Raw genomic sequence first — 23811 nt, 5'->3', positions numbered from 1 at the left:
ACTTATTGCGAAAAATATCCTTACATTTCATTTTTTGTTGCATTTTCACCCTTATTTCAACGTTTCATTGGAGAAAACGTCATTTTCACAATTTTTTAATGTAAAATAACCAAAATATTCTTCTATTTAAATAAAACAAAAAAATAAATAAATTACAATCTTACTCCTAAATGTCTTAAAAAGTGTAAGTGAGTCCACATAATTATTAAAATGTCTAATAGCACAAAACGTCCTTACGTTTGGCCTGCAGTGTGCAAGACGTCCATACATTTCAAATTAATGAAAATAACGTTTTCTACAATAAAATGTGAAAATAAGGATGAAAATACAAAAACAATTGAAATATATTGACTTTTTTCGCAAGAAATGTCAAACATATGGATGTTTTGTGCTATTAGACCTTATTAAAAGAAACCATCGCCCAAACCGTCGAACCTCCATAACATTTCCAAAATGCCGTCGCCAAACTCCGGCGGCACAACCTGTTCTAGAGAAACCCATGTCATTTTCAACACACCAATCGACTATACTCACCAGGCGCCTCCTCCTCTTCATGGTCTTAAAACATCAACAAATAGTTCAACGATTTAAAGGTTCGACGGTTTGGGCGATGGTTGGCCGGAGTTTTTTCATTTCTACGATGGCAGTCCCATTTTTGGGGGGGGGGGGGGGGGGGGGGGAGAGGTTTTTTTTTTTTTTTTTTAAATATTTTAATAAAGCCCCATATCATAAAATATCCCTACATTTGACACTTCGTGTGGAAAAAGTCCCTACGCTTCATTTTTTTTTCCTATGGTTATATCCCTGCCGATAGGATAACCCACACGCAACCGATCATTAGATCTGAACCGCTGGTGAATTTGTCGGATAGACAGATCTTTGTGAAACCAAATTCCTTTTTAGGACTGCTCTTAGAGTAGCGTCCCATTCTTCGACATAAAGAAAATCTGTGTCCAGTCCAGCAGGAAAACGCAGCGCAAAGGAACGTGAGCTGCTATACCGAATCCCCCGCTGGCCATCGGGGACCAAGATATTCAGACGTTAGTTTGAAGGCTACGATTCCCTTCTTCTGTCTAGGTTCCAATTGACGTAGTTCGAGGGCCGTGAGAAGCATAGCTAGCATCCCAAAGGGAGTAGAAAGATCGTGAATCTCACTCACGGGCCTAAAAGACGAGCAAACACTCGAACGTGAGAGAAAGGGATCACCCAACGAATGGACGTGATGTTTGGACATAGAATCGAGTCCTTGTTAATGGGCAAAGCCAGGTGCATTCTCCGACATTGATTTCTAGTTCTATCCAACTTCAGTGAGAGACCCGTGTCATCCTTCCTCAAATATAGGGTCTTGGCCGAAGCCCTTTTCTACAAACCTTTCTATAATATAATATAAGAGAAGCTTGAAGAGCTTTCTTCGGATGCGCTCAGGTTCCCTGCTTTTTGCTTTTCTTCAGGACATTTTGCACGAGCAGAAGTACCCGATTTTACACACTCGAATAAGCGTCAGGTAAGCTGCCTTAACTTATAAATTGAATCTAAAAATCATATCTGTCTGTCGATTTACAAAATCTATCTCTGTTGGGAACTTTTTATTAACCCATATTTCAGATTTGACTGCGTCTTATGAACCTGGTAGTGACTTTCAATCCCCTGCTCCGCCTATCCTAGATCTTCCCATTTCCAAGAAGATCCCCGGCTTTTTGCTTGTAACATGATATGTAGTAAAGTCGGCTGAACTTGCATTTTCATCCCTATTTCCAAGTTTCATTGCGGAAAACGTTAATTTCTCCAATTTGAAACGTAGGACTGTTTTGCACACTATAGGCCAAACGTAAGGACATTTTGTGCTATTAGGCTTTTTAATAATTATTTGTATTTACTTACACTTTTTAAAATATTTAGGAATAAGATTGTAATTTTTTTTGTTTCATTTAAATAGAGGGTATTTTGGTCATTTTATATTAAAAATAATTAAAAAGACGTTTTCTGCAATAAAAAGTTGAAATAAGGACAAAAATGTAAAAAATGAAATGTATGGATATTTTTCGCAATAAATGTCAAATATAGAGACGTTTTGTGCTATTTATCCAAGAGAAAAATATTTCCCTTTGGACTCTGGGCACACATATTTTTTACTTGAATTCTTTAACGGAAAGCATATTATATCACCATCCCTTTCTCCCGCTACACGAATTATGCATTTTTCATTCTCTATTCCAAAATTGCCCCCACTCCTTATTATTCCCAGACTATCCCCCTTAAACCCCATTGCATATCCACCCCTATATATATGATGACTCAAAACATTAATACCCCCGAACTCGATCTTAATGGCCCGACCTTATCTTCCCATAATTCCATTAACCCTAAGGTCGAGCTCCCATCGAGGTCAGGCCTGAACATTAACATCCGGCCGTATGTCGATTAGAACAGTTTTCCCTCCTGCTTTCTAGATAGTAGGAATCCTACTTTGACTATGACTTCCAGTGACCCTTATCTTCATCGCTAATTTATCGCAGTCTGATTCAAACACAAACAATACACTTTAAATATAACACAAGTACCTAACGCAATGAGGATAAGGATTGCAGGTGGTTAAATCATTCTACAACTCTACCACCAACACCTATAAATACATGACCAAGACTCATTATTCAGGTACGTTCTTCATTATTCCCAATTCATAGCCTTACGCGTAAATTCTCTTTCTAACTTAAGTATCGGAGTGGTGATATATGTTCTTTTCGTTTTTCTTCTTTGTTTTTGGTAGAATTTGGTAGGAAATTATGGTAGATGTAGGCGGCGAAACGGCATTTCCTATGGTGTTTTTTTGATGGGGAGAGGGAGATGAATATAAGGAGCGTAAATATCGTTGCAAGCGATGCAGTATAAGTCGTTTTAGTTGATGTTGAGCCACAAGATCGGTATCCCACCGAATCAAATCTCTATTTATCTCGCTGACTAGAAGAGAAATTCGAAGCTCAAGAATCGTAGGAGAATTTTGATTACTGGCAAGGTTAATTTTACGTTTATATTCGACGAAAAGGATTACTGCTTAAAGATTACGAAAACCAAGAAACCGAAAGGTTAGAATGAATGGACTGGAGTTTGCCGATTTCTTGTCGGAATATGACTACACACCAGAACCGGAACAGGAACTAGAACTGGAGAATTTAATTTTGCTCTATCGTAACCAAATGGCGCCATTTTCGAATTTGATTACGCAAACGGAGATGGAGAATTTAAACGATCGACTACAGAATCGGAAGGTCCAGAAGAATAATTATCAGATACTAATGGAGAGACCTGATTCAATCTGGGATTGTACATGGACTCAATTTTGGATTTGAATTCGCACCCGATGTTGTCAAAGAGTGTGAATAAGAATGCCTTCTACAAAGAATGCGTGAATTGGAAGAATAATAGAAAAGCGGTGTCGTTTCATCTGTGTGTAAATGACTCGATAATCGCTTAGTTTCTAACCCAGTTCGGGCCATCTCTAGGCCTATCAAATGATTTCCCTCAACCCATTTGGTATTTTTTTAAACAACTAGTCACTGTCCCGCGCGTTGCACGAATTTTATATTTATTGTATTTTTATTAGCGTATAATTTTAGTTTTTTGGAATGTTTTTGAAGCAATATCTAGAAACGTTTTCATAACATAAAAAAATAATTGTAAATTATTACTGGTTTCTACAATTTCATAACTGTATTTTGTCATATCTAGAAAAAATATGTTTGAATAAGAAATATATGAGGTTACACAAACTATTTTGCTTGTATTGTTGACATTCAATATTTGATAGTGTAGATATGATTGAAGTGAACTTGAAGATTACGTTTCTAAATTTTGTGTAAGTCTGAATAAGTTGGAAAATACTTGCATTGGAAAATTGAACATTCAGCACAAAGTTTATTACAGAATAACAATAAATTAATTTATAAACAAGTAATGAATCCATCATTGCATACTTTGTGCACCATGAACATTAGGAGTTCGTTATAGCAGCTCAAATGCTCAAACACGTATGTGTCACGTATTTGAAGCTGTTTCTCTATGTCATATTGTGACCAACCTGTAGTGAAACATCTTATGTCACCATTTGTTGTCAAACTCATAGAAACAGTCCAGTTGCGATGCGAAGAGTCATGGATTCGAACACTTCGTATAAATTTGGGTAGATGTTCTCCATTGAATCTTAAAGGTACATACTAAAAAGTAAAATAAAAATAGGAGAAAACGGGAATTTAAAATTGTGGAAACATGAGTAAAAGAAAACTTACAATTTTGCAATTGTCATTATATCTGAATGTTAGCCTAAAGACAGGATTTCCTGTATAGAATGTCTCTTTTTTAACAACTTCAGGGTCGGAATGATATGTATCATAAGTTACTTCTAACCGTGAAGCGTCAAATATTGAAACTTTGAAGGTGGAATTTCCAATATATTCAAACACAATAACATAACCATCTTGTAAATTGTGATGGTTGAAAAATAGTTCCCATCCACCAGTTAGATAAATCTCATTGTCAACTATTTCTAGTTGTATGGTAGCAATTATACCATCATATCCAGATGTATTCTGTTGGCAAGTTCATGTCTTGATTCAAAAAAAGATCTTGGAAGCAACTATACAATGAAAAATAAAAGAATTTTTAGCTGACGTATGATTTTATTAGTTTTAAGAAAGTATAAGCATTATAATAAGACTTACCAGTCGAATGTTATGGTTTAAAGAAGTGTCAACAATTCAAAAGAAACAAATGTGGTACATTCATGTCTGACATGATAAGGATTAGTGACGAAAAAAACACAAATTTAGCAGTAACAACACAAATTTAGGTTGAGTGAAATAATTACTTCAAAATTAAAAAGGTCACAAGCATGAGAAAAAAACTTGTAATTTTGTGAATACATTGTCAAAGAAATCTGGGTTTTTTTCTTCTGATATATTTATCTCCTATAAACTTACTTTCTTCACTGATTTTTTCGAGGAGGCAAAATCTATAGTGTAGAAAATAACGCGTAGTTGATGAAATTGGATAAAAGAAAATTATAGATAAAATTTCATTAATTATAATATTATTATATCAACTAATTATATATACATAGTAAAACGTAAAATATGTAGAATTGAAAGTTTCAAATCTTGAAAAATCATCAAATGATTTTACACATTCAAGTTTTCAAATGGATGTTATTAAATATAACAAATATAGTTTAGTTAAGTAGAGATATTTTTATTAATAGATAAGCATTAAACTTCCAATCTAAGTAAAACTTAAATCAAACAAAACTATCTTTGGTTTGTAACTGTAGTAACTTGAAATGGAAGATGGAATAGGTGAAATTTGAGAAATGAAAGGGTTTAAATGAAATAATGAAAGAATAAAAAGTGATACATTTCTGACATTTTACTTTTGGCATGTATTTTCTTTGGATTCTGTGACAACATTTTTTTTTTCCATATGTTACTTTTGTTTTTCACGGTTTATTATTATTAATTTTTTTTTGTTTTTTTCTTTTGTATTATATTTGTTCATTCATCTGGATTGTAGTGACTTTTTTTTAGAATATGTTTTTTTTTTAAATTAGACATATTCAATTAATTATATTCTTTTATTAATGCAAAAGAAAATATCGACTTGATTTATAATTTGTTATAAATGTATAAATATATTTAAAATTGAATTTCTTAATTACTAAATGTTGTAATTCAATATTGTCTTCTTTTTATATAATTGTATTTCTTGCTTCGGGAATTTAAAAAGAAAAAAGAAAAAGAAAAAAGAAGAGTGGTTAAATGTATTTTTTTGTTGAAGATGATATTGATTTTATTTTTTTATGTTATTTGTAAAAAAAAATTATTCTAATTTTATTAGTATAACAAGAAGATTTATTATGATTATTTAAAAAAATCTCAACACCAAACAATAAATCTATACTCTTAGGCCCCGTTTGACCCACAATAATGTAAAAATAGAATGAAAAATATAACCGTTACAGTCATACAAGAAATAGAAAGTCAAATATGGAGGTTTAATGTGATGGATAACAATCATATTTTTCATTTTAATGGGCAAATAATGAGAAACAAACAGAGGCTTAACCTACTGAAGAATTAGATGAAATAGTAAATGATTGTAACAATTACGTGAGTGTTTTTGGAAAAAATCAAAAATCACTGCAAAAGTTTTTATATTTCAGTGGTAAAGTATGTATAGTGCAATCAATAATATATTTCACTATTCATTTATTTCAGCTTTCTTTCAATTGTTTTTCTTTCTGGAAATTGATAATTTGAACAATAATTGTAGTTAAATTTTGCAGCTTCCTTTTGTTGTTATTGTTTGTCAACATTCTTTCTTTTTCTTTTTCACGGGTTAGTTTTCTTTCACTTACTTTTTTATTTTTTGTCTTCTTCTTCTTCTTATTATTATGTTTAGATTCTTTTTTTTGTTTAGCATTGCAATGATTCTTTCCTTTTTATTTTTGAGAGTTTTTTTTTTATATATTATATTGAAGTTAAACTTATTCTTTTAATTATATTTTTTATTAGATTTACAGTTTTTTATAAAAATATAAAATTTATTTTATATTAAATTTCTAAATCACTTTATAAAAAATAAAGAAAATTGAATGTTGTAATTTTATATCATATCATAATAGTAATCTTTCACTTTAATACATATTCTTAAGTTAATAAAATAACATACTAAAAAAATTGTAGAAGGCAAATTTCAATTATTATAGACAAATATTAGGTTGAATGATCTCTAGCCAAAAAAAAAAAAAAAAAAGGTTGCAGTGTGGCATGCCGAGTAACTTCTCCGCACAAATGTGTAGAGAGGAGTCTCCGCACATGGGAAGACTCCACACACAAAATGTGCGGAGTTTCCACACATAGGGAGTCTCTCCATGAAGAAAACTCTCCACATAGTGCGAAGATGATTTTTTTTGTTATTTATTAAGCTAGCATCTACAATAGAATGGTTGCAGATGAAAGTACCAATGAAGATAGAAAAAAGTTATATTACATTTATGAAACAAGAAGTGTGAACCAACCATGAAATTAGCAAGACTAAATGCTCGGTATTCCAACAAAAATGAATTCACCAAATTAACATCAATTTTGCCAACTAAACTAAGATCGCACTAATACTTTCCAAGAAAATAATTAATTATAAAGCCTAAACAAGAAACACATCCACGTACAACTGATAATTATTTTAGCAGAAAAAATCAACTTTCTATAGAAAGATGAGCAATAATGTATAATCAATAGGAAGATGAAAGCTAGCAAGGACAATTAAGAAACTTGAAAATCCTACACATATCTAAACAAAATTCATTAAATAAAAAACAGAAGAGAGAGAGAGAGAGAGAGAGAGAGAGAGAGAGAACTTGACCAATTCCCAAAAACTACCTCTCTGCAAAATAAAGAAATAGAATTCATTCAACTTTGCAACAAACTCACTCACTCTGCTTCTGCTCGAAAGGAAAATATGTATTTTCAATACAACTTTGAACAAAACCTAAATCAATTTCATAAAAAAAATTAGAAGAAAACACTACTAATCATGTAAGCCCATTTCATGTTACATAAAGGAAAATTGGAAGCAGCAAAGATTTTATTGGAGAAGAAATGAGAGTAGAAAGAGATATTTAGATTGATATACCCCTTCAACCGCATTCTCGTTTAGAGTATTTCAAAACCTTTAATTCTACATTATATCTGTATTATGTAATATAAAGATTCAAAAAATCAAAGAATGACGAAAAAACAAAGGCTTAATATTCGCAAACATATAAATTGTACCTGACAAGGTCTGAAGAAGAAGTCGAACCAAATGCATAGCAATTTACATTTTGTGTTCCAAAGTTTTTTTTTTATTTTTAGGACTCGAACGAGAGATATTGGAGCTCCACAAACAATACCAAACCAGGTTAGTACAAAGTAAGAAAGAGAGAGGATGCTAGGTTATGGTAATGGAGATGATGAAGTTGCACGTGTAAATGGAGAAACGGGGATGGTTACGTGAAGTTGAAAAGGCATGGCCGAGTAGAGCTATAGTAAAATGGACGTGAGTAAAAAAAGGGGGGGGGGGCATACAGTAGAATGTGATTACTTTACTGTTCAATCTATAGTGGTGCCTTGTTGCCCTTTTTAATAGAAGTTAGAAAAGAGCTCGTGAAGACGAGCCGTAGGATATTTGAATTGATTGACGAAAGTAGTGCTCAAGTTTTTTTCTTACGCCATCATCATCATCATCTTGTCCATAATTATATATAAGATTCGTCCGTTTTTCTCAATGATAGTAGGATATATAACTCGTAGAGTTCATCAATAATATTGTTAACATTTTATTTATTTATTTATTTAGTTTTTTGACGCTAACTAGTATTGTAATATTTACATTTTCAAACAAAATATTAGAGTTTCAGTGGATTGTATCGTATTTAAATTTTCATTAACACTTCAACACATTGATTCTTGTTAGTAAATTTGAAGATGTTAACACGATACATTATGTGCTTGTTTGTTACGGATTAAAAGCCAATTAAAATCAATTTTTTGACTGTTAATTCACTATTTCAGTCGTCATTTTGAATTCTTCTCTCACAAGTAGAACCCACTTTATCTCTAACGGTCAAAAAATCAATTATCAAAATCTCTACCAAACAAGCTCTATATATATTGCATTTGAAATGACTCCTTTTCGTTTATATTAACAATTGATATGTCGTGGTGTAAAAAAATAGAATAATGCTATTTATAGTTGCTCATTGCGGTAGTTGTCATATGTAATTTCTTACATGACAGTTTATAATTTGATGTATTAATGTGGTATTTTTCTTGTCACGTATATTAAATTACTAATCATCACACACGTGTCACATAGGACGACTACAGTAATGAGTGAATGCAAATAACATTATTCCAAAATATGCAAGAGAACACCCAAGAAAAAAAATTGAAAACAAAAATTTGAGAGACAATATTCCTAAGTCACGTGACGGTCGCGTGACAAGAAAGGGGACCCACCTAATATATACTAATAAATAATTAAACAGCAGAAGCCTATATAAAGTATAAGGAAAAACACGCACCAAACAAACCGTTCATTTAGTTATTCTCCTCTTTCCCGATCCAATTTCCCCTTCCCATTCACCATTCCCCCCATTTGATTAATCACATAAACTCATGCATGATGAAGAATGATTGATAAATATAGATAAAGAGAAGCACATAAACGTAGTGGAAATGGAAACACTAAGAGAAAGAGCGGAATTGATGAGAGAATCAATGCAGAAAAGCCAATCTGTTACCGATAATATGGTCACCATTCTCGGCTCCTTCGACCACCGCCTCTCCGCCCTCGAAACCGCCATGCGACCCACCCAGGTATTTCTTTGCTTTCTTTCCATCTATGGATATGAAATTTTACCCAACACTAGGAACGAACTATTGCATGTAGGTTTGTATGATTTTAATGAAATTTTAGCTGATTTGGTTAATTTTGGGTTTGTGGATTGCTTTTAGCTGAGAACGCACTCGATAAGGAGAGCACACGAGAACATTGACAAAACACTCAAGGTGGCTGAGGCTATTCTGGGACAATTTGATCTCAAACGCCAGGTCTCTCTACACTTTATATATATATATATATTACTGTTTTCAAGAGAGAAATTTAACGAACATGTACATGTAAAATTTACTGTTGTTACAAAAGGAAATTGAATGAACATGCTGCATTTTAAAGTTTTTATTTTGGAGCTTAAAATGCGTATAAATTCTGCCTGTCTTGGTGCAATATTTTAAGGGAAGCAAGATTAATATAAGTGATGTTAGGACCGGGTCTGAGTTTTTCGCACCCTATTGTTCAATTTGCTTCTCAATTACTGACAGAGATTAGGAGTCTGTTCGATTTCACTATCAAAAATTGTTTATGGTGCTTTGACGTGTTAACTCTCATATGAAATACAAATTGTTGGTCTGCTCTACTTTCTTGAACAGTTTCTGGATATAAGCACACCAATGCTGAGGAGGAAAGATAAGTGAGAGGAGCTCATTAGTTGTTTTGAATTCCTCCAATTTCTTTTTCTCTATCTTCCTAAATGGAGGCTCACATGTAAGAACATTTAGGAAAAAAGTTTTCCAAACATGTTCTGTGAAGCAGTCTTGTGGTATAATTTTTTGACCCTCTTCTAAATAGTTCCGAGTGAAATTAGTTTGGCCTAATTTTCCCATGTCACCAGCAGTTTGGCTCTTTTATGCTTCAAATTGAGTTTTAGAAGTTTTCACTGTTGCAGTTTTACAAGTTCTGGCACTTTCTTTTACCCCTAACAATTTTGCTTTTTGCGGCCAGCACTAAAGTGTGTGGATGGAGAAGTATTCATTACCAGTTAGGTCTCGAAGTGGGCAAATCTTAAAAGGTGCACAGTAAAGTAACATGTAAAGTTAAGGATGAACGTGTTTTTAACTTGAATGTGATTGCAAATTTGTATGTGAGAATGTTCTAATTTCTAACACTATTTTAGTCATTAAGATTCTATGAATTAGTGTGAAGATTGCTAGCTCATTTCGATTGCAACCATGCCTGTAATGAACTGTAAAATATGTTAATATTACTTCCTAGCTTATCAAAATTTAACTTTTCAGGCTGAGGCTAAAATACTGAGGGGTCCACACGAAGATTTGGAGAGTTACCTAGAAGCAGTTGATCAGCTAAGGAGTATTGTTCGTTTTTTCAGTGGCAATAAAAGCCTTAAAAGTAGTATTGGGGTGATTAACCAGGCCAATAACTTACTTGGAAAAGCAATCTTCAAACTAGAAGAAGAGTTTCGGCAGCTTCTTACTTCATACAGGTTTGCCATATTGGAGTAATCGTCTTATATATCTTGGTTCTATCTTTGCAACTATTTTTATTGACTACATTACTAGTTTATGCTCAACATTATGAAGCAAAATTTCTAACCAGTTTGTGCAGTCTTGCGTGTCTCTTGTTACTTGTCAGCATATTCCCCCTTGGGACTCCACCCTTCACTCCACACACACATACTATCTTTTTTGAAAAAATAGTTTCAGATTGTTCTCTAGTCCCCTGGCTAAGCAATTTTTTAGTTAATAACTGTACCATGTATTGGAAGACTAGGATTGGCTGATATTGCGTGAAGACTCTTTCATAACTTTCTTTGAGAAATACACATGTTTTCTCTAGTATTCTTATTTAAAAAGTGACTACTATCATATGAAATTGGATTTATAGAATTGCTTGGTGTGATCAAGTAAATTTGTTTATTATGGCCAAGAGGGTTGCAAAATCAAGTCGTTTCTTTTTTTATTGAATTCATGCAGTTCTTTTTCTTGTGTGAAAAACTTTTTATTTCTTTCTTTGACATTATCATTATATGGAATAAGTATTGCCGATGTCCTATCAAATTTCCTCAGTCCTTACATTTCCCATATTTTCTTAATTATTTCAAAACGCTTTATCTTACTCTTTGTGCTTGCCTGAAGCCTGCAGCTGAGTGGTTGTCACTGAACTCTCTGGGTTTAGAAAAATGGTCCAATCTAGGCAACCCCTTTAAAAGACCATTTACATTCAGTATATGAGCTTGGAATGTATCACAATAAGTATTTTTCAGTCTTTCTTGTGTTTTAAAATCTTTCATTAGGAAATGTTAATTGACATTACATGTCAAAGTGTACCTATTATGGATAAGTATCATCTAGATTTTGCTTTTCTTTAATCTAATTGCTGAACTGTGCAAGGATAAGTAATCGCAGCAGTGTACCACTTATTGGTTGCTGCATTATAGGACTTACAGTTTCAACTTTTTGCATAAATTTTTAAGAAACTCTTCAATGAATAAAAACATCAGAACGCTAATTTTTCTGGAGGTCTAGGTTCCCCCAGAGAAATCCAGAGGTAACCACTTTTCCTTGAACTAACAAAATTGAAAAGATTCATAATGTGTCATCTGTCACTGCACAGCTAGTTGCAAAAGACAGTAGTAGATATGAACAAATATTGAACTTTATCCTCATTGTTGTTAAATGCTGCAAGTGATTGTGGACAACAATTGTAAATTAATGCTGGCTTAAATTGTTCAAGAAGATAATAACACTAGAGTTTTGCTTTATTGTTTCTATTGCGAAGTGAGGCTGTGTCATTCTCTCATACATCAGATTCTTCACATTTTGAGCCTCCCATGATTGTGAATCTGTGATTCCCATCTTTTCAACTGTCTAAAAGCTTAATATGTGGTTAGTGGTTATTTCACTTATATTTTAATATTTTATCTTCAAAATGCCCTCTCTCATTCATGATTCATTTTTTGTTAAATAACCTCATCTAAAAATTTAAGTAGTTAGAAATTTTTTTATTTTATATTGTCAACAAACTCCTCATGTACTCGCTGGTTTTATTATTTAACTAAAGCTTAACACGTAAAAGTTTTATAATTGGGTGGCAGCAAGACTTAAACATAAGACTATTCCCTACTCTAATACTATATTGAACTATCTCATCTAATCTAAAGTTGTTTGAGACAGAGAAATTATTTACTTATATTTCATTTTACGCCCTCCTTTACGGTATTCAGTATTGTGAACACTTTGAAAGGAGTAATAGAGGAATATAAGGCTCTATATATTAAGTCCACTGATTTTGAAGTTTGGGGAGGTAATATAATAATAAAGCTTCATATCTAAGGAGTATGGGCCATGGATTATGTTATCCAAGCATAGAAGGATTCAATTTTCAAAATTCTTGCTTACCAACCTTTTGAGCAGACTTAACCAAAATACTTGCATGCTAAAGATCAGCAAAAATATAAGGATCTCTTGAAGAATGTACTTCTCAAGGGTGGCCTATGGCGCCGTTCTATTCTAATTTTTTACAACAATGAGAATGATTTCGACTATTCTTTATGTCTTTTCTTCATTTTGGATTCTTTTACTGTGATGTGATGCATGTTACTATATGAGTGCAAATGAAAATATTGATTTATTATTATTATTTTTGTAATTGTTCATTATGCTCTACCTAATTCATAGATTCAATATAAGGTTTTCTTGCACAAGGGATTAAGGTTCTTTATAAATACGAGAGATACAGCTGCCCTACTAAATTTACTTCTAATGATTTCAGCAAACCTGTGGAACCAGATCGTCTTTTCGATTGCCTACCCAATTCTCTGCGACCATCACCAGCATCACCCAGTGATGGTCATGGAACTAAACCACATTTAGAGCACCAAACTAAAAGTTTGGAGACTATTGTTTATCATCCTCCGGCTTTAATTCCTGCTAGAATTCTGCCTTTATTACATGACTTGGCTCAACAAATGGTTGAAGCTGGCCAACAACAGCAACTCTTCAATATATATAGGTAAGTTGTTGATTGTTTACTCAATCTGAGATTCTGATGTAGTTTCTGGGAAAATAGTGTGATTGTTGCTCTTTTGAAAAGTTGTGGTACTACATTTCTAGGTAAGTTTGTTGATGGACAAGGATAAGAAAAAGATGAATTACAATCGTCACAAATTCTATGGTTTTCTTCCCTACAATTGAGATGAGGACTGCGCGATATTTTTTTCCCCATAGAAAGAACAAGGATTTGGAGAGTTTTTTTTTTTTTTTTTTTTTCATGAAAAAAATATCCACCCACAACGGACTCATGATTTTGCAATCACATGCAAACAACAAGGTGAATTTTATTTCTGCTTAATTATATGTTATATCTCCTATTTCTATAGCTTATTGGAGAGAGAATTGGCTTGTTAATTGAAAAATAAAATCTTAAAAGAAGAGGGAGCAGGAACTGCTGTTATCATTTGCAGTAAATTGGAGACAACAAAAAATGAAAAAAGAAAGCACTTATAAGCAATAAACTTACTAGACAAAAAGATGGTAGAATAGACCTGTGAGGTTTGAGATATGAAGGCTAGTTATTATAAGAATTTCCCCAGGATACAGCTAGAATTACTGGTCTATTGCGTTTATAATATTTACCAAGACCTATAGCATAACACATGGTTCTATTGGAGATATTTCTCAAAGAAATCTGGAGCAATTCTTGTTTCATACAGTTGATGTGGATGTCTGATGACCAAATGAGGGAATTAGATGTGTAAGTAACTCAGGTCTGGATCTCGAATAACATGAACTGGTGGGCAGGTAAACTATTATGTCTTTAAATGATGTTATGTGTATAAGTAGTGTGAATGCATTGACAAAAATTATCAGGTAGGGCCCAGTAAATTCTATAGTTCCTGTGGCCATCAACTAGCCTTCAGCAGCCAAAGAAAAGTATATTTTTTCTTATGAGCAATTTATGCATCATATGAGTATTCAAATAATCTCCATTTATTAATTCCTTTTGAATTCTGTTTATTTGGTCTTTCCAGTGATATCTGGGCATATTAGTAGGCGTATTTTTTAGTTCATATTTTCTGACCAATTACATCACTAGATTTTATTTTGAGTCCTTAGTACCTATACTTGTCAATGTAGTCCAAGGGACAATATATTCTACTATTAAATCCACAATACTTGTAGGTGTTTTTTTCTTAATATGACTTTAATCTGACAATTTATTTTAGATGATTTATGGCAATATTTTTCATGTACAGATGTCTGAATATGTTGAGCTGAACCTTTGTGTGTTTGCAAGTGTATCTATATATGCATGTGCGCACTTGAGTGTATTTTGTTACTCTGCTGTCATCATTGTGTTTAGGGAAGCTCGGTCTTCGGCAGTGGAGCAGACTCTCAGGAAACTAGGTGTGGAAAGACTTAGTAAAGATGATGTACAAAAGATGCAGTGGGAAGTTCTGGAAGCAAAGATTGGAGACTGGATTCATTTTATGCGGATTTTGGTAAAATTTGACATATGTTTCATTATATTTTTTTCATTTTTTTCCTCGTTCACTGACATTATTATCATATACAAACAGTTGAAACTTCTATTTGTTGCTGAAAAGAGGGTATGCAATCAGATTTTTGATCACGAGAGTCTTAGGGATCAGTGTTTTGCAGAAGTTATGGGAAATAGTGTAGCCATGCTACTTAGTTTTGGAGAAGCTATTGCCAAGAGCAGGAGATCACCAGAAAAGTTATTTGTCCTCTTAGACATGTACGAGATAATGAGAGAACTTCAGCCAGACGTATGATGCAGTTATCCTTTTAACTAATCCTTTCAGCCTTGCTTATTCAATATAGCATCTTTTGCACTAAATTGCATATTGACATTCTTATCGAGCTTGCCCTTTTATTCTTCTCTTCGTTAGTTTGATTGAAAGCAATTTTTTCTCCTTACATCTATGCAATATCTGGTGGAATTTAGTTTTGAAAACTCACTTCCAATCCCCATGAAATTAGCTAGAAGAATAATTTACTGCAATAAAAATGTTGAAAAGTTCTTAAGTTCCTTGCATGTGCTCTTGGCAATTGGCATACATATTCCACAGTCGTTGTTTTGGATTAGTCACTGTTGTTGAACGAATTATCAGTTGAAACTTACTTCATGGGTGACAGCAAACAACACTGTGCAAAAGAAAAGAAGTTTCTTAGCCCATACAATTAATACATTAATTGAAAATCGATACTAACTTTTTTAAGCTATAAAGAGAAATTTCAATTTTCTACTTAGTTTCTATGTTTCTGATTGCACTCGTGGATATAAATTTTGGCATTGTTATAACAAATGATTGACCTCTCTCTCCTGCCCTCTCTGCTATACATACATATATAGGACGCACGCCAAATTGATCATGTATAATTGCATAGATACACAAATACACAATTTTACAAGACACAGGGTTTCCATTTTTCGGGGAATAAGAAGGGGAAAGTATCTTATTTTCCTGTCTGCTAAATGATTTTTTGCTATATGCAGATGAAATTTTATACTCGTTAAATGCAAACGTTGTAACCTTGACTATTTGGATTTTAAGTGTAACTTCAATAAATTCAGTGTGATGAGATTATTAGACCTTACAACTTGTTTGTGGAAGTAGTTATATGAAGTTTACACTAGTTCCTACCCTCTTTTCTGATGAACTAATTAGCAAAATATTGTTGGAAGTAGACCCGCTTATATTTCACAAATCATACTATGACATTACCATAAAATGTCTTCTTGTTTGTTATCCCATTCCATTTTTTAGTCATCTTAAATTTGATGTTTATTTGTTTTCTATTCTTTCTGTTTTCCTTATTATTAATTGATTATATTTTTGTCGAGGGTTTGGGTGTTTGAATTTGCTGTATATGACAGATTGATATCATATTTGCAAGTAAATATTGTGGTGAAATGCGGGAAGCTGCTAAGGTGTTGACAAAACGTCTAGCTCAGACTGCCCAGGAGACCTTCGGTGATTTTGAAGAAGCAGTTGAAAAAGATGCCACCAAAACTGCTGTTCTCGATGGAACAGTCCATCCTTTGACCAGCTATGTGATCAACTATGTGAAGTTTGTCTTTGAGTAAGTTTGCCATGGGAAGCTTTAGACTTTTGTTGTTTGGTTATGTGATATAGTTGACTCTTTAATACATGATGTTTTTTAGGAGATAAAAAATATTAAGTTTCAAGAGCTATAACTTCTTATATTTGCATATAGTTGCATCTATTATACTTATCAGTAAAATAACGGTTTGATGCTTTTATCTTCATTTTATTCATCCTTACACTTCCATTTAGGATCCCTATGATTTAAAAACAAAGTGTGATAATTATTTTCATCGTATCGGTGTTCCTAAATGGGTTCTACTTATATAAGGATTTTCCTGTTTCCTTCACAATTTTTTAGCCTTCAAAAAAAAAAAAAACATCCTACTAAAATTATTCATGCTTTGAAGAAACTCTTTTTGTTGACTAAATAAGGTTTAACTTCTTGTGTTTGGTTGATTCTTTAATATCCTTTTTATTTCTCAAGTGAACAACAATTTCATAATTCTCTAAACCAAATTACTCCAAACATAGAAATCACTTTTTTCATCTCAGATTATAAGTCCTTCCCTGCTAATTATGTCATATTCTATATGTTCAGCATCATCTCTGAGTACTTCTAAGTCTCCAGTTACTTAGATTCCATGACATTAACATTTTACTGAATGATATTCAATAATCCGCGTAGTATTCAGAACTCACATGCATATGCGAAAGAAATATAGAATTATTAAATTTCTATTTTAATAATTAGTACTATAAAGAAATTTAGTAAATTATATTTCTTGTCGACCTTCAAATCTTGTGGGACCCAGCAGTCAATAGATCTCAGCTACTCTTCTGTTCACATATATGTTACTTGCACACTTGAACAACCACGTTAGACTGCACAAATTGTAGCTCCAACAAGGTGCAACAATCGTGTACACTTTGACACTCAAGTCAGACTACGAAGTATATTGGGTATGGAAGAGACATAATGAACAGAAAATATGGGTGTCGGATTTTGGATTACACTTATCTTTAAATGAAGGAGGACCGAATGTTTATCAATTTAGGGGACAAGTAGAAGAGACGTCTCTCGATACTTGACATGTGGCCTCATCCTATGATGCTTGGACTCAGGTGCGGGTGTCGGATATGAGTACATATTTAAGAGTCGGATTATTCTCATTTTAAAAATTAAGATATGAGGATACGATTAAAAATGATCTGAATTTTGGATATCGGTACGGGGATATGTCTTATAATTTTTTTTCCTAAAATAATGATTCAATTAAAGCAAACAACAAATCATGCCATTTACAATAACTAATAAAACCCTTAGATAACTCCTAATTTATGACAGTATGAATTGTTGACTTTTAAACTACTTAATTCTTTCATTTCTTTCTTTTTTTCCTTTATCGGAAAAATACACTTATTGAAGGGCAACCCAATTGGTTACGGAAATTTCCTCGTATCATTAACTTCTTCATTGGGCTCCACATAAGCTCATTCAGTACACACCCAAAACCTATCATCTTCTCCAACTCTCATCTTCCCCTTTCTGCAAAATTCTGCAAATGTTGCTACAATCCTCCATAAATTTCTACATATGTCTATCACAAGACACGAAACAAATGGTTGTTGCCGCCACAAACGCAAGCTAGAAGCAATACTCCACCGTCCACTGTTTTCTCCCTTTTCCAGCCATGTCCGAGTTCAAAATCGAGAATCCGACACATATCCATGTCGGTATCCATGTCATGTTGTGTCGAAGCAAATACTTTGCCATTTTTGAAGAGGCCGAGCATCATTGGCCTCATCCTAATAACTCACTTGTCATGTTAAATAGTGTCAATCAATAGCCATCATAGGCTTGTGGCTGAAAGATTTAGTATTGATTGGACACTGTCGCTGCAGAGCTATCAAATTAATCACTTTGAGCAACTTGGCCAAGAGACACTTGTATCAGATGTCCTCACCTGACCTCAGATATATACTGTAGCGAAGAAGTGATGCATTGCAAGGAATAAAAATAATATTCTAAGCAAGACATCTAAAGGCATGGCTTTATCGTCTCGGAATAAGCATGTAGATGAGGCGTACCTTTCCAATATAGCCCTGAAGAGCTTTTTTTATTCCCTTTTTCCGGGATTTATTTTCCATATCATTTTGGAACAAAGGAGTTCTCCCTGCGCCTCTTAGAAACTCCATTAGAAGGGGGCTTAGTCGATTGTCTATGCGAAGTGGAGTACTAACCTTGTGTGTCATTTTGCTTAGCTGGTTGTCAAGTGGCTAGCACGTACGTAGAGGGGTAACATTTCCAATGTGTTTAGCTTATTCATCTTTTGCAGGCTCCAGTTTCTGATTTTACTTTTATTTAACCAATTTCAGACATCTTGTACTTTCAACCATAGCATCCATTATTTTTCATTTTACATGCATTTTACTATTATTATACTTTGGTTATCTGACTGCTTATGCATGTTTGCTTTTTAAACCTATTTGACAATAAAATCCACATCTCACTGTTGGTGTCAATAATTTCAGCTATCAATCGACTCTAAAGCAACTTTTCAAAGAGTTCAATGATGGTGATGAAGATGAACAGTTAGCATCTCTAACAACACGGATAATGCAGGCTCTCCAAAATAACCTAGATGGGAAATCTAAGCAATACAAAGATCCTGCTTTAACTCAATTATTTCTCATGAACAATATACACTATATTGTTAGATCTGTGCGCAAGTATGTCATGCTTTCCTAACATGTTTGGTTGGGAGTATTGGATAGCACTGGACAGTACTAAAAAGAAAGAGAACCTAAAATCATATTTATTATATTGTTCAGTCCTATCTAATACCACATATAAAAATGCACTTAGTTCATTGTGTTTGTGTAACAAACTAGCCAAAAATAGACATATTTATAGTATGTTGTTATCTAGGTCAGAGGCTAAGGATCTGTTAGGGGGTGACTGGGTGCAAATACACAGAAGAGTTGTCCAGCAGCATGCAAATCAATATAAGAGGATATCATGGTCTAAGGTTTGATGTACTCACTGCACCTTTTTTTCACCTGCATCAAGACTTGTCATTTTTATTATAGTCATCCGTACCACTCTTCTTTATTGAAGTAGCTCATGAGATCAGGCTGTTCTTGCATATTTAATTTGAAGAAAGATAACATGCAGTGTGCTGATTCTGTTGTTTCCCCCAAAATGGAAGTGAAAATTGATGTACATATTGCAGATATAGCATATTAAAATCTTTGTTTATGTGTTTGAAAGACTAAAATATATTCTTCCCAAAGCCAATAATACAAAAGAATAAGAAAAATGAGATAAAACAATAAGAAACCGTTGATGGTGGAATAAAGAATGGATGCTGCAAATTATTTCCTCTTTTCCTCTGAGATATCAGTTGACACTAAACCTATTGAAATGCTATCGGTTATATTTAATTGTAAAGTCTGGACTTTGAATTGCCCTTCTTATCTCTTTTTCTATTTTAGTATTCATTTGTCATACCTTTTGTAAATCTTGGGTATCTATTTCTTTGTATTCATCTTCTCATTTGACAACTTCGTTGATGTTCTTGTTGCAATAGTCGTTTGGTGTGTTATGTTTCAACTGGAGTAACAATAGAGTTGTTAACAGCTTGGTGCAGAGTGAAGATTGTGATGTGAGTCTCCACAGGGGTTAGGGTGGGGGTGAGGGGAGCTTGACAGGGAAAAGGAAAATAGTGATTGCTGTTGTGGATGTGCGGGTTAGTCATTCTTAAAAGTTGCAAAATACCTTTAACTTAATTGTCTCGACGCAAATGACAAGCATACACAAGACACACCTACCCTTAACCTTTTTTGAAATAGCAAAACTATGTGATGGTATTTCCATATTAATTCCTTACTAAGGAAACATATACAACACAAATTGCCTGTATAAATTCTAACTGTCTACTATCAGAACTTTTCATGTTTCCATTTTCATATAAACAAATGTAAAAACAGGGAACTAATTGTGTTTTTCTATTCTTGTTTGTCAAATTACAAAAGAAAAAACAGATTAGTGACCAAACGACATCTTAAGTTTTTCCTTCCCTTTCCTTCACTCTGTTAATCAAGTTCGATCTTGAAAATCAAAATGGATTCCATTTTCTTCGAATTTCATTATAAATTATAAAACAGTCTGTCTTGGAGTATTGGGAGAGATTCACTCTTTACGATGTGCAGATTTTGCAGTCTCTCTCCATTCAGGGACTTCAGGGTGGGAGCAGTTCATTTGGAGATGCTGGTAGCACTGCGAATGTTTCCAGGGCAATGATTAAAGACAGGTACAAAACCTTCAATATACAGTTCGAGGAGATTCATCAAAGGCAGTCTCAATGGACAGTTCCTGATACTGAGTTGCGCGAGTCATTGAGGCTGGCAGTTGCAGAGGTCCTATTGCCTGCTTATAGGTCTTTCGTAAAACGTTATGGGTATGCTTTCTTAGGCTGAATAACACCCCGCCCCAAAAAATAATGATAAGTACACTTTCCTCCGTTTTTCCATAGTTAGGTTCGTCAATGACTGACGAGTTTTTTGAATCTTATATATATGCCTAGGCCTTTAATTCAGGGTGGAAAAAATCCACAGAAGTACATCAGATATAGTCCTGAAGATCTTGAAAGAATGTTGGCTGAGTTTTTTGAAGGGAAGACATCAATTGACCCAAGGCGTTAGATCTTTTCCTTTTTGAAATAACAGGTTTTTATTTTATACAACTATTTTTCTCTCGAGGTTTCATTCGTTGTTCAATTATGGGACCAAATAATTGTTTGTAATGTAGAGCGTTCCTATGATGGATATGAATAGGATGAAATAATTAAACGTTGATATATAAACGATAACTTTAGGATCGTGACTAAAAGATCAATAGTAACTCGAAAGGTTGATGTAAATGGAATAAGAATTATTTCCGTTCATACATTATAGACTACTGCAATTATCTATGCTCTTGATGTGCTTATAAGTTAAAACTTGATGAATTCTTGATTAGTATATGTCATGTTACGAGAATATAGTATCTATCATACCTCCTTAATTTTATACTCCACTTCTTAGTATTAACCTTTATCCAAATGAAGTAAGCAAGAAGTTAAGAGATTTTAGTCCTCAAAACACCCATTGGATCCTCTTAGGCTTAATTTTTCCATTCTATGTAGAAGCTTCTTTCATGTTCCATGTCTTCTTTTTCCCTCACTTTTCAACTTGTATGCTTTTTTGGTTGCAAAAATTTCTCATCAATCAAAATTTTCATCACATGCTTTATTCCCTTTCCGCCTTTTGAATTGTCTTTTTGATAGGTTTTGAAGAGTTTTAACCCTTGTATTTGGAAATAGGTCATTAAATGGAATTTTCAAGACATTCCACAAAAAATTGTCGTGATTTAGATTGAAAAATCGAGAATTAGAGGGCAGTGTGCATGTGCGTATATTCACTCTTTTCTGTTTTCTACTTTTTAATTGTCTTTTCGTAAATAGGGAAGAATCTTCACCCAACCATTTGGAAAGGTGTGGTATTATGAATTTTCAAAGAGAACTCACCAAAAATTATTAAGACTAAAATCGCAAATTGCATGTGAACAAACACATTTACGTACAGGTAATAATATAGATCATCACCCATCTAAGTAGCAGTGAGCATCCTGATTCAGCTTTCAATGAAATTGTGATACATTTTTATATATTGAATAGTGAATTGAGAAGTTCAATGTCGTCTAAATTCAAAATGATTAGCGTTTACGATTAACAAAATAATTTTATATTTACTCATACAGACACAACTAGACTTAGCCTTTGTTTGATATTGATTTAAATCAGATTTTAATCTACTTCAAAGTCAAACAACCAATCTTAACCACATATTTAATGGGTCCTACAACTTTTCAACCATACATTTAAAAAATTTCTATCAAACTCTACTAAAAATTTAATTTTAATCTCTATCATACATGGGCTTAGGTTAAGAGGTTTCAAACTCCAAGGTTGATGTTGAGGAGACTTCAGCAAGTGCAATAAGGAAGATTACAATAAGCCCCATATTGCAGTATAAAAAGGTTGTTTTTTGGTTATCTACCAGAGGGTTTTGGATACAAGGCCACCCATGTCTTTTGCTTAGTGGGTATCCCTAGGCTTGTTGTGTACTATTTCAAGATGCCTTATCCCAACTTTTTTTTCTTCCTTTTATGCACTTTTTTGTGTTTTTTTCTCACTATTATTCCCCTACGGGATATTATTTAGTTATTTTTCTTGTTTTCCCCATATCTTGCCTGGAATAAAGAAAAAGCAATCTGTGGCTAGTCCCTCGTGACCTTTTTTAAGGGTGAAAAAAATGATCAGATCAGATCAAACTATAATTGAATTGAACGAGATTCAATTATACAAAAACAATTAATTTTGGTTCTCATAACCAAGAACTATTTGGTTGGAGTTTTTGTTCTAGTTTGGTTTCAGCTCTAGAACCAAAATCAAAATAAAAAATCAAACTAAATTTCTATTAAATATATACACACACGCACGCACAAATCAGTGAACCACATAAAAAAATTCAACTTTTGTCAACGATTCATTCGTTTATATTAGTAAATCATTGTTATTAGACAATGCTTTGTATGGAGATGGAACTTGATGTTCATGTATTATGATTACGTTTTGTTTGTCATTTTGGACTCTTGTGAATTAATTTTATTACAAAATATTTTATTTGATGATTGATAAATTGAAATTAAATTTATTGAATGTTTGATAAAAAAATTTATATAGGCATATGTTACTGACTTAAGGGTACAATGGTAGATTTTAATTTGTATTTATCATTTGAAAATTTAATTAATGAAACTAGAAACAAATCAAATCATAATCGAATTATCGATTCCGCTTCGATTACATATTTGTTTTAAAAAAAATCTATTGGTTCTATTATCCAAAAAATCATCGTTCATGTTCGGTTTGATTCTATTAGAACCAGAATCAAATGAAATTATGTTTACCCCTACTTTCCCTTGTTTTTTAGAACTTTTTATACCTATCATGCACGGACATCCTTATAACAAAGATGTTCAACATGGAAAAGACTTACCGTAAATATTTAAATGTTTAGTACATCTTTCATTGTAATATCAAATTTCGATTTTGTAAATCTTACTTTTGTTGATAACTTGGATTACATTGAGATAAGTGGGAGGGGACATTTGTCCCAACAGATCAATGGCAGGCAAAAGGACCATTTGCCAGGCAAAATGATTATATGAGAACAAAGATAAGTTTCTTTCTATTAATAATGATATAGGAATTCCTATTCTTCTTTTTGGACGGTGTTGTCCTTATACC

At 33.1% G+C, this 23811-nt stretch overlaps 2 protein-coding genes across 2 annotated transcripts; one reads left to right on the top strand and one right to left on the bottom strand.

Moving 5' to 3' along the window:
* Nucleotides 1-3938: 3938 nt before the first annotated feature.
* LOC111365513 (B3 domain-containing protein Os03g0212300-like) lies at nucleotides 3939-4779 on the bottom strand. The gene is made up of 3 exons (XM_022986069.1): nucleotides 4774-4779; nucleotides 4284-4583; nucleotides 3939-4211 (listed from the first exon to the last, which is right to left on the bottom strand). Exons 1-3 carry the CDS (start codon nucleotides 4777-4779, stop codon nucleotides 3939-3941), a joined length of 579 nt encoding a protein of 192 aa, XP_022841837.1.
* A 4332-nt stretch (nucleotides 4780-9111) lies between these two features.
* On the top strand, nucleotides 9112-21436 carry LOC111366039 (exocyst complex component EXO70A1-like). The gene is made up of 11 exons (XM_022986668.1): nucleotides 9112-9407; nucleotides 9546-9641; nucleotides 10665-10870; nucleotides 13159-13398; nucleotides 14749-14887; nucleotides 14966-15175; nucleotides 16288-16493; nucleotides 18992-19189; nucleotides 19389-19488; nucleotides 20672-20919; nucleotides 21046-21436. The coding sequence occupies exons 1-11, from the start codon at nucleotides 9267-9269 to the stop codon at nucleotides 21161-21163; spliced, it is 1902 nt and encodes a 633-aa protein (XP_022842436.1). The 5' UTR covers nucleotides 9112-9266; the 3' UTR covers nucleotides 21164-21436.
* Nucleotides 21437-23811: the final 2375 nt, after the last annotated feature.

This window comes from Olea europaea, chromosome 17, assembly GCF_002742605.1.
Source record: "Olea europaea var. sylvestris chromosome 17, O_europaea_v1, whole genome shotgun sequence".
NCBI classification, from domain to species: Eukaryota; Viridiplantae; Streptophyta; class Magnoliopsida; order Lamiales; family Oleaceae; genus Olea; species Olea europaea.
The sequence above is the reverse complement of the archived record's forward strand: the minus strand, read 5'-3'. Positions and strand labels throughout refer to the sequence as shown.

Coding starts and splice junctions, on each gene's coding strand:
- LOC111365513 (XM_022986069.1), bottom strand. Junction 4,212..4,283: donor ATAATGACAATTGCAAAATT/GTAAGTTTTCTT, acceptor TTTACTTTTTAG/TATGTACCTTTAAGATTCAA.
- LOC111366039 (XM_022986668.1), top strand. CDS start 9,267: ATGGAAACACTAAGAGAAAGAGCGGAATTGATGAGAGAATCAATGCAG. Junction 9,408..9,545: donor CCGCCATGCGACCCACCCAG/GTATTTCTTTGC, acceptor GATTGCTTTTAG/CTGAGAACGCACTCGATAAG. Junction 15,176..16,287: donor TGAGAGAACTTCAGCCAGAC/GTATGATGCAGT, acceptor TGTATATGACAG/ATTGATATCATATTTGCAAG.